This window comes from Octopus bimaculoides, chromosome 3, assembly GCF_046866305.1.
Source record: "Octopus bimaculoides isolate indiv1 chromosome 3, ASM4686630v1, whole genome shotgun sequence".
NCBI classification, from domain to species: Eukaryota; Metazoa; Mollusca; class Cephalopoda; order Octopoda; family Octopodidae; genus Octopus; species Octopus bimaculoides.
In genome coordinates this window covers 148,820,333-148,832,832 of record NC_142930.1, presented here as the reverse complement: position 1 = coordinate 148,832,832, position 12,500 = coordinate 148,820,333, and the positions used below count along the sequence as shown (strand labels likewise).

The 12,500-nt window shown below is 34.9% G+C and overlaps 1 protein-coding gene across 7 annotated transcripts in view; it reads left to right on the top strand.

Moving 5' to 3' along the window:
* The window catches only part of LOC106884261 (uncharacterized), a 541,049-nt gene that overhangs the window by 315,156 nt on the left and 213,393 nt on the right, over positions 1–12,500 (top strand). For all 7 annotated transcript variants that reach the window (XM_089349787.1, XM_052966073.2, XM_052966075.2 and 4 more), the window contains exon 3: positions 4,633–4,998. In XM_089349787.1, the coding sequence (XP_089205913.1) occupies positions 4,697–4,998 (302 nt within the window). In that variant the 5' untranslated portion in view covers positions 4,633–4,696. The remainder of the gene's footprint in view (positions 1–4,632; positions 4,999–12,500) is intronic.

Here is a 12,500-nt window from a genome sequence, read left to right as displayed (position 1 = left end):
TCCTTCTTCTTCTTCTTCTTCTTCTTCTTCTTCTTCTTCTTCTTCTTCTTCTTCTTCTTCTTCTTCTTCTTCTTCTTCTTCTTCTCATTATTATTATTATTATTATTATTATTATTATTATTATTATTATTATTAGTATTATTATTTTTATCATTATTTTTATTATTATCATTATTATTATTATTATTTTTATCATTATTTTTATTATTATCATTATTATTATTATTATTATTATTATTATTATTATTATTATTACTCTTTTACTTGTTTCAGTCATTTGACTGCGGTTATGCTGGAGCACCGCCTTTAGTCGAGCAAATCGACCCCAGGACTTATTCTTTGTACGCCTAGTACTTATTCTATCGGGCTCTTTTGCCGAACCGCTAAGTTACGGGACGTAAATGCACACAGCATCGGTTGTCAAACACAGTTGGGGGGACAAACACAGACACACAACCACACACACACACACACATATATATATATGTATATATATATATATATATATATATATATATATATATATATATATATATATATATATATATATATATATATATACATATGTACGACGAGCTTCTTTCATTTTCCGTCTACCAAATCCACTCACAAGGCCTTGGTCGGCCCGAGGCTATAGTAGAAGACACTTGCCCAAGGTGCCACGCAGTGGAACTGAACCCGGAACCATGAGGTTGGTTAGTAAGCTACTTACCACACAGCCACTCCTGCGCCTATTATTATTATTATTATTATTATTATTATTATTATTATTATTATTATTATTATTATTATTATTATTATTGTTGTTGTTGTTGTTGTTGTTGTCGATGTAATCTACTAGACTCCTCCCTCGACATTCCTGGTTTTATGCCGAAATTTGAATCCATTGTTATTATCGAATAAGAGAGCATTTCACGTTAGGGTACAAATATATGAAAGTATCTGTCGGATAAGTGTACATCTGGCACATGTATTACATCCATATGTACGCGATGTGCTGATCTCATATCAAGATCAAGATGAACAGCTCATGACTTTGCAGGTGAGGTTCAGTTAGAATTCCCTTTAAGTCGAGGAGCTCATTCTCTTCAAAATATCCCTAAATAACGGTTGTTTACGGATAATTAGCGAAACACCCATGTTTCCAGTGGTAAATTGTTAAAATCCCCAAACATTTCTCTCAACAAATAGTTATGATGCTCTCTTACTACTCCTGCTCGTGGTCAGAGATGCACACATTGTCAACCACTAAGCGACCTGCTGAATTCGCTAAAATTGCAGAGTGGAATTTCATCCCTCTATATGTTCGAAGTTCAAATTTCACCCTTCGACTTTGCCTTTCGCTATTTCAGGGTCAATGGAATAGGTACTATGTGAGCACTGGGGTCGATGTAATCGACTAGCCCCTCACCGAAAATTGCTTCCCTTATGCGTATAATAGAACAATATTTATTTCTCTGAGGCGGAGAGCTCGCAGAATCTTTAGCACGCCGAGCAAAATGCTTAGCTGTATTTCTTGTGACATTACATTCTGAGTTCGAATACAGCCTGAGTCGACGTTACCTCTCATCCTTGACAGCTGTCTGGACAGCTACACTGTGTACCTCGCGTCAGGTGTCGAAGTGATTGCAGACCAACGCGTGATGAAGCGTTTTCCTCAAGAACACAACGCATCACTCGCTCTAGGTATTCAAATCACGATCACTAGATGATGATGATGATGATGATGGTGGTGGTGGTGATGATGATGATGATGATGATGATGATGATGATGATGATGATGATGATGATGATGATGATGATAATAATAATAATCCTTTCTAATGTAGGTACAAAGCCTGGAATTTTGGGGAGGGGGATAGCCGATTACATCGACTCCCCAGTACTCAACTGGTACTTAATTTATTGACCCCGAAAGGATGAAAGGCAAAGTTGAACTGGGCGGAATTTGCACTCAGAACGTAACGGCAGACGAAATACCGCTAAGGATTTCGCCCGGCGTGCTTTCGTTTCTGCCAGTTCGCAGCCTTAATAATGATAACAATTATTTCATTGGTTGATATTTCTGCCAAAAGAATACATTTGATAGGTATAAGTGTGTATAAGTCTAACCACGTGCTTAATTTATCTTGAACGTAGCTTTGAAATTTGATCTCCATGATTGAAATGCAAGATTTCCGTCTTTTACAATGCAAATTGGAAGCAACCAGTTTCATCAATCCCTATGTAAAAGAGCCGTGCCTTTCTTAATTTTGTTTGCCTTTTGATGAGTGGTTTCCTTGCTACTTCTCTTTATTGTTTGGAGATCTCTGATGAGGCAAAACTAGTCACTTCCATGCTAATTTCAATCTCTCTGATTTAAATACCTTAACTTATTTCCCAGTGAGACTAAATACATATTCATTACGCATGTAGATATGATTCCGTGTGCATTATAAGGAACTCTGTGTAAAATAATGGTCAGACAGTGACGACGAGGCACGATAAAAAGACAAATCTTTGACCCGAGTGGAGGAAAATCTATTCTTTCCATTCTGAATGTCAATCATTGCATAGAGAGGCAAGAATATAAATAATCATTCGTACGAACGGGGAAAGAAAAGAGGTTTGGACAGCCTTTGATCTCGTTCATTATTCATTTTCTGTTTAACTCATTCCATGGCCGATTTCGATAGTCACGTCTGTGGAATCGTTAAAATCAATAATGGTAAGACGATTTGATCAACAACAACACACGCTTCTGCTATAAATTTGTAGCAATGCGTCGATATAGAACGTCAAACTTCGTTATTGTCCTTTCTTTTTTTTTCCTATCAACATCAGTTTCAAATTTTTATACAAGGCCAATCATTTTAGGCGAGAGATTTAAGTCGATCACATCGTCCTTAGTAGTCAACTGGTATTTATTTAATCCACTTCGGAAGGATAAGAAGCAAAGTCGAAATTTGAACTCAGAACGTGCAGACGGAAGAAATGTTGCCCAGCAATTTTCCTGGGGTGCTAATGATTCTACCAGCTGGCGGCCTTCCTAGTGATACTGTTACAAGAATCATCACTGCCACCAAAACCATTACAACTACTATAGCTATAATTAGTCGTACGCTTGCACAAATGTATGTGTGTGTATGCGTGTATGTGTGTGTATGCACGCACGCACTCTCTCTCACACACACAGACACACGCGCGCGTGCACACACATTCTTTTATTCGTTAACTTGTTTCAGTCATTCGACTGCTGGCATGCTGGAGCACTGATTAAAGGGTTTTAGTCGAAGTATTCGCCCCCAGGACTTAATCATTTGAAGCCTAGTACTTATTCTTTCGCTACCTCTTGCCGAACCACTAAGTTGTGCGGGCCATAAACACATCAGCATCTGTTGTCAAGCGATGGCGGGGAACAAATAGACATGCGCGCATAAATGATGTAACTTAGTGGTTTGGCAAAAAAAAAACGATACAATAATTACTAGGCTTAAAAAATAAGTTCTGGGATCGATTTGTTCGATTAAAAACCCTTCAATGCGGTGCGGTACTCTAACGTAGCCGCAGTCAAATGACTGAAACACATAGCAATAAATGTATATATATATATATATATATATATATATATATATATATATATATATATATATATATATTTCCATTCTGCCTCAGAGAAAACTGAACGTACTTTTCATCACATGTAAATGTATAGATGTACTTGCTTATATGGTTAAGTTTATACACAGACCTCTATACTTTCAAGCCTTTAATTTTGGCACGTTTCTCACTTGATAAACTGTATCCAGCATCATCTAATATTTAATAGTGTCGAAATGATATACAGAATAAAAACATTTATAAAATTCCTGATTCGTGACAAGTTCTTTGCTACCAAATCATATAATTACTACTATATGCTATTTTGTTGGTCTTTATTTATTTATTTGTTTATTTATTCATTTACTTGTTATTCAACCTTCGTGAAAGTAGCAATTGCATAGCTTAGTTGAATTGCTTGCCTGTAGACGAAATATTGTTTTCATTATCACTGTCTTTTAGCGTTGGTTGAGTTGTTAGTGTTGCTGTCTTGAATTATTAATCGATTCGGCGTTATTATTATTATTTTTTTTTTGTCTTGTTAGTTTTCAATCAACTTAAAAAATAACATGACAAGACTTTAATTACACAAGTAACGCTATGTTATTGTTGATGTTTCCGTCATCACAGCACCCATAACTCCACCGTTAGGAAAAAAAAAATATTGTTGTCATCATTATCATCATTATCATGAATTCTATCATGTTGATCAATAATGATATTTTGCATTATGCACAAGGTCAAGAATTCGTAGGTGTGTACTTGGAAGTGTGAAATACATGCATTTTTGTTTCCATAATGTAATAATCAGCATAACTACCATGAATTGGCTCCCACTAAGAAGCAAATCCGCATCACGGACTCACTTCACTAGGATATTGCTGCATGCTACGCTGTGCTCATCACGAGTATCAATGTAATACAAATATTTTTCTTCATTTTCTACTTAATTTGTTATGGAAACAACACAGTTTTGTTTTAATTTTTACTTTTAAATGATCAAATCATTTAAATTATTTATATATTTAATTATATTTTCATTATTCTTTTCAGTTTTAACCAGTAATACAACTTGCTGTAATCTTCACCGACTAAATGCTGCCGGAAACTGTCCTTGATGGGTTTCCGAGATGACTTGCAGTTTTGGCAAACCTTTCCCTGCCCTCCACCCTGGAATAAGGACCTTTTCTTCCAAGTTAACTGGACTCGCTGCCTGGGTGTGCATACCGGCTGCGAAATACAACATGCAGTGGCCAAGAGATGTGATATCATTGTCAACGATGTGCAGGAATGCAACGATATTCACATGGCAGGTGCCACAAACGCTTTGGAAGCATGTAATCAGGAATGCCGACTCATTATCGGTTTTGTCGTTGTTATCGTCGTTGCTGTGGTTGGAGCTTCGTATCTCGTCTGCAAGTAAGCCATAATTATTCATTTTTTTATTATTATTATTACTTTCTTCGATTTTTCAGATAGTTGTCATTTTTTTCAGTGAATCTAATTAGATTAATGGCACGAAATCTATCACACTTTATCATTTTCAAATAATAAAACATCGCACTGTCAAAATTTATCTTTTGTCATGTAATGAAATCTATGATAAGTCTAAGAATTGTACTCACTTTGTCAACGCTCTAGTGATAGTAATGACATATGTGTGTTTTTTATTTGGTTGTAAACTTACACAAAATCAATCACTCTATACAAATTACCACTGACGAAAACCAGACTAAGAATATTCAAAGAAAAGTAACAGTTTAGTTTACCATTTCGTAGAATGCCACGTAGCAACAGTTGCCCAGGAGACCACAACGACCGGCCCATTGATCCTTCACACACAAAAAATAAATGTTAAAATTTTATTTCTGTTGTATTTACTATCGCAGTCTGAAGGGTAGTTTTGCATTAGATATGTATTATATATGTAATAATTGAATTATATATTATGTACTTTATTGTGTTTTGTTCTGCGTGTAATTCCCCCTTGCATGAAACCGAACCGTGCTTGCAAAAGAACACAAATATGTAGTGGACCGCTGTTGGAAACACTAATTTATAATGTTTTATTGTACAAGCGACAGAAATTCAGACATTGAAATTTATTGATATTTGACGCTCGGTTGATAGTTTGTAATCTTGTGAATAATACAGTTATAATTACATTGATAATACCAAGTAACCGACATATGTGCACTTTATGTAATATTTCAGTTTTTGAAATTTGATTTATAATTCAGTTATATTATGAACTTGTATTACATAAATCAAATTCAGTTATTTGTTATTCATATCATGTTTAAGTCATATTGTTAACGGACATAACCTTATAAACATACTCACATTTAAAGGAAGATAATATGACATCATGAGACATACTATCAAAAGACTTTCATAGCAGTGAGTCAATTGCTTAAAAACGTATTGAAACCACACGATGTTCTGCATGGGATAAGATTTCATATTCATCGATTACTTCTCAAGGATCTTTTTACCAAATTATATATATCACAAGTATCTACAATGTTTTGTTTTAAAGATTAATTTGTTTCTATATTTTCGAATTTGAACATCTACATTTAAATTTTCATTTCAAATATTTTGTATATTCAGGTATTTTATAATTCTAACTGGAGTTTTTATGAAACTATGCTTTCACAAGTTCCTTAAGTATGATATTGTTACACACAACGGAATTACGAATTAATGACCAGGCCAATCTCGAATCCCGTAGCAACGTATTATGAGTGAAATAATGGTATTAGGATCTTTATGACGCATACAAGTTAGAATGAATTCCTATGAATAATTAATATATAAATATACAAGGATTTCAGATTATATTTAATAATGCAGCTCAATGAAGTCTTGTAAACATTACTAAATATATTACCAATTAGTTTTATATTACTATTATTTTTATTATTGTTATATATGTATAATGATAATAATGATAATAATAATAATAATAATAATAATAATAATAATAATAATAATAATAATAATATACCCAAGGCGCACAGAGCTGCGCTCGGTAGTGAAGTGAAAGCACGTTATAAAAATAAAACTACTGAACAATAATAATAATAATAAAAGAAAGTAAAGAGTTATGAAATTTCAGACAAATTATTATCAATCGCATACACGTATCATTTTATTTCCAATTCCGTTTCATGATGTTAACTAATTAATTTCAATTGCATTTCAATTATTCACATTTTCTTCTTTCCTCTACTTATATGTTTCAGAAGAGTATAATAGTACACAATGTTCTTTCAGTATATTTTACACCTTCTTATGTAATACGGTGGTATTGTACTATATATATATATATATATATATATATATATATATATATATATATATATATATATATATATATATATAGTGTATGTATGAATACAAATTGGTTTAGTAATGCAAACAGGAAAGTAGAATTCAATTGTTGCGTGTGAGTGTGTGAGAGAGAGAGAGAGAGTGAGTGTGTGTGTGTGTGTGTGTGTATACTTGTGTGTGTACGCATTCTTTAATAATAATCGGCATAAGCTACAGAGTGACTCGCGGCCCGAGGGTTTCATGCATTGGACCTCGGTAGAATAATAGAGGTTAATAGTATTGTTTTCCAAGTACTCTTTACTCTGCTCTCCACCAACACATCTTTCTACCCTGTACGTGAGAAATTCTATATATATGTATAAACGCTTTATTCAATGCACGTCAATGTGTTTAAAAAATATTTCCTTGTTTTTACGATGCTCATGAGATCAGAGATCAACTAAACAGCATGACTGACTGTACTAGATTCCTCAATGAACGAAGCTCCGGTCCTTGGCAGGGTTACTCACAACTGTAAAACGTACTGAATTTCAAGTGACTACTGAATGAAGCACGTTAAATAAAGTACCTTGCTGAAAGATTCAAGAATACAACATGTTGCTTGGTGCAAGGATCGAAACCTTGACCTAAAGTTCGTGATCACCAAATCTTAATTAAAGCAATCGCCTTTACTCTCTGCTAGTTACTGATACTTTATAGTTTGCACCTGACTATTGCAGAAAACATTGTATGCATAGCATTGTTATCAGTTGTAATCTAATATGGTTAAAATAATGATACACTTTACTAAAACTAACTACTTATACTAACACTGTGAAAACAGAGCGAAATACCAATTCCGCATGAAAACGTTATATATTTTGTATGCAACAGGCTGATTCGGATATAGATTATATGAATAATTAATGTAGGCAGATGCACTGGGATTGTATCTGAACTATTGCCCAGTGGCAATAACCTTGAAATCTAAACTGAATAGTACTCGACAAAAGAATCCGACATACGCATCTCTTATTTATACGTTATTTTTGCATCAAAGAAATGATAATCATAAAATTCTGGTCCTCGCCAATGGGTAAATATTGTCCATAAAACAAAATTACGATTGTTTTTAGCACGGGCTTGTTTGTGTGGATGAACAACTATCTTTGCGACCGTGTGGTTTCGGGTTCAGTTTCACTGTTCGGCACATTGGACATGTGCCTTCTACTATGGCCGCAAGCCGACTGGCACTTTTTGAGTGAAGTTGGTAGACGGAAACTCTGCAGAAGCCCGTCATATATATGCATACATATGTATGTGTGCATCATTATGTTTGCGTGTGTCCTCTACCCACCACTTCACAACGTGTGTCGGCTATTTTATGCCGCCGTAACTTAGCTGTTTGGTTAAATGTTTCGATAAAATAAGTGCCTGACTTTAAGAAAATAAGTTTTGGGATCGAGTGCTTCGTCCAGACTCTTCAACACAGGTGTCCAAGCATGGCAGGAATCCAATTACTGTATCAGATAAAAGATAAAAGATAAAAGAGTCAATTTAACTGATGTATATTTGTTATGAATTTCAAAGATATTTACTTATTCAAACAAAGCAGTATTTATAATTGTGTTGCTTCGTATCTGTAGTCACGTGATCTTTCCTTTTTATACGGTATCGAATTGCTCCAAGATATCCATTCAAACAGAGAAATAGGCTATTATCAATTTGTTTCAACTTAAGATGTTGAAGTTTTACTACATGCTGTGATAACGGGATGATATTAATCCACTTCTCCAATTGTCTGATGCACGGGAAAAGTCAGTTGGAATTTTTTCTAAGTTTGAAAATATGATCATGCTGTAAATGTCTACGTGCAAAAAGTAATTTCCCTCAGTCAGCCAAATTTGGGTGGGGAAGTGTAAAACAAAAATAATAAAATTCATGAAATGTTGTGCTTTGAGGAAGCAGGAACGTCCAATATATATCGGACAGAACCCTTCGACAATATATATCGGACACAACCGTCTGAGATACACTTTGACTTACTTGTCTCCAAATTTGATAAATCACGTACAAGTAATTGCCTGTAATCTCTCTGAATAAATGTCTGTTTTTCTGCCATTGTAAAATATTTGGTTTTAAATTTTGGTACAAGGCCAGCATATTCGGGTAGATGTTGGTTCGATCACATTGACCCCTGCATTCTACTGGTACTTATTTTATCGATTCCAAAGCGGATGAAAAACAAAGTCGATCTCAGCAGAATGACAAAATACCGCAAAGCATTTCCCCCGGTGTGCTAACGATTCTTATTTCTTTATTTCTTTATTGCCCACCAGGGGCTAAATATAGAGGGGACAAACAAGGACATAGAAAGGGATTAAGTCGATTACACTGACCCCAGAGCGTAACTGGTACTTAATTTATCGACCCCGAAAGGATGAAAGGCAAAGTCGACCACTGCGGAATTTGAACTCAGAACGTAAAGACAGACGAAATACCGCTAAGCATTTCGCCCGGTGTGCTAACGATTCTGCCAGATTGCCACACTTGTACCAATATAAAATATTAACATCAGCATTATTATTATTGTTCATGCTGTTCTGTTCAAATTATGTGTGTCTCTTTTGCATTTCTCCTATCGTGGTGTCGAAAAACTGATCCCTGCCAAATCTTGGAAGTCCATTTAATTGATTATAGAAGAGACCGTCATCTTTATTATTGTTGAGGCTGATATTGTTTGTGCTGTTCATACTGTTGTTATAGAGATATTAGCGGCCTCATGCGGAAACGCGCTGTACTTAATGAGATTTCCTGTTTTTAAATTAAGCATGAAGCCACATATTTACATTCAAGGAACGTGACGATTTGACATGTTTCAAGCTCCCAAGAAATTAGGAAAACAAGTGAAGCGGTAAATCTACTAATAGGGAACGTTATCGAAAACAAAGTCTACTGCAATAAGAAGGGCCATAGTGATTTCAGTGTCCGACGAAATCACGTATGGAACTAGTAAAACCGAATTTCTGCTGGATTTCAACTTACGATTCTGAAGTTTAGACGTGAAAATATTATTCGCATTCAGGTCACGTGCATTAGTAAAAGTTGATATTCAAGCTGAGAAGAGAATAAGGAAAAGAGAGATGACGAGTCCCAAGCTATCAGTTGCCTTGTATAATTCGTGAGCATTATTAGATATCAGAATAGCACAGCATTGTTTGATAAGTGATAAATTTAACCGACTGGGCAATTCAAATGCTAGGCCGAACACGTTAGAATTTGAAAGCAGATGTGTAAGACGCTAGTTGGTATGTTATGGTTTTGATTTACTCGTTCAGAAAAATAAGAATATTTACAATATAAATAACAACAACTGAATAATGCACTATTTTATTACCAAATATTTCGAAATTTATCGTTTCGTAATGAAGAAATGCAGACAAAAAAAAGAAGAACCTATCTATGAAATTGCAGAGAATTCCTTAACTTTTGGATTTACGTTTTTATCCTGCTATTTTGACATTTACTTTGTTTCACATTCCAGTCTGAATGCAATAACTTTTCCTAGCTGCTCCTAAAATAAAGTCCATCTGTTTGACAAGGGTCGTGCCCCTTTAGTTAATATATACCGGATATACAACCTATATGAAATGTTTCCAAGTGACATAAATCTCTTTTTCTGTCAGCAATAGACTAACCTAACTTCACTCACTCAAAAGTATTAGTTGCCACCTTCAATTGTGTTTTTGTTTCATCCGACCTCTTCTTCTTTCTGTCTTTCATATTTTATGTATTAACTACTACGATTGTTTTCTGTCATGAATAGTCATGATGTCGAAGACGATGATGATTGATGATGATGTTGGTGGTGACGATGGCGACGACGATGACGACACGAATGCTCTGTACAAAGAGAATAATTTTTGGTTTAAAATACATAGGAAAAAAAAACACAATCACCTAACATCATCATCATCATCGCTAGGAGAAGGAAGAGTATAAATATGATGTGCTGGTGATAGGAATGCTGTTATATTATTGTAGTAAATTTCTGTTCATATCTTTCTCCATATTCCTGGCCAATTCCTTATTCGTCCTCAATGCCACATGCAAAGCTACGAACATTTCTATTGGCCTCTTCAGTATGTTTTCTCTTCCTCAAACTTCTTCTTCTTCTTCTTCTTCTTCTTCTTCTTCTTCTTCTTCTTCTTCTTCTTCTTCTTCTTCTTCTTCTTCTTCTTCTTCTTCTTCTACTGCAACTCTTTACACTTCATGTTCTCCTCCCCTCCCCCTCCTCCTCTTCTTTCTCCTCCAGAGAAATAGTAAGTCTTTTTGTTAGGGCGGTGCTGAAATTTATCATTCCGGAAAAAAAAAAAACTGACAAGCTAAGGTGAATTTGGTGAGATTCGAACTCAGTATACACTCAGGGGCAATCAAACAACACAAGGGAGGTAGCCTGTACTGAACTAGTCTTGAACTGGTACTTATTTTTTCGGCCCCGACAGAAAATTGAATTTCACATAGATGAGTTTCCAGCAGAGTTTGACAGGGGACAAACAGAGCAAAGCATTGTAATCGTTGTTCTAAGACGATTCGAAGTTACGACCTGTCAGTTGTATATAGCATTGCAAATAATAATTCTGCATTATATATGTACTCGTTGAAAACATTTTAATCGAATTTCTTGGCGTTTATATAGAATGATGAAATGAATACTAATTTTAAAACGTAAAATATTTATGACATGAAAATAAAATAAATTTAAGCAGATTTTTGATTTGTATATTTTACAATAAATAAGTGTAACTATTTTTCTAAATTTTATGAACGTAATTGCAATCTAATAACTCGAAAACCTATCACTGTAAATTTCATAAAAACAGCTCATCTTTCAGAAAATGAGAAAACACTGATCTTATACATCTTAGGTGTGCTCTCTCTCCAAATCTTTTTTGGTATTTTTTTGCTGACTCTCTTCGTGTTTGGCAGGAGAATCAATCAAACACCAACCCATCATGCATTATGTGGTATGAAGTTTGCTTCGCCACCAGGCGGTGCCGGGTTCAGTTCCACTGCGTGCCACTTTAAGCAAGTGGGACTAAACGAAAGACCTATGATTGGGTTTGGTAGCCATCATATAAGCGTGTGTGTGTGTGTGCGTGTGCGCACGTGCGTCCGTATGTGTGTGTGTGTGTGTGTGTGTGTGTGTGTGCCCCTTACCTACTGCTTGACAACTGGTGTTCATGTGTTTCATTCCCCGTAGAGCAGCGGTTCGGAAAGAGAGAAAACTAAAATAAGTGGGGCTCATTCATTCGGCTACAAATTCTTCAGAAAAATGTTTCGAGCCTAAGCTCTTCAACAAAATGGAAAAGGAGAAAATAGAGAAAGAGTGACAGCGAGAGAGAATAAAAAATCTTATGAATTTAGCGACACACACACACGTATGTATTCGCATTTATACACGAACGAACTAACACACACGCATACACGCACATATATCTATCTATCCGTTTATCTTTCTCTTTCTTTCTAAGTGTGTCTGCATATATATATATATATATATATATATATATATATATATATATATATATATATATATATATACA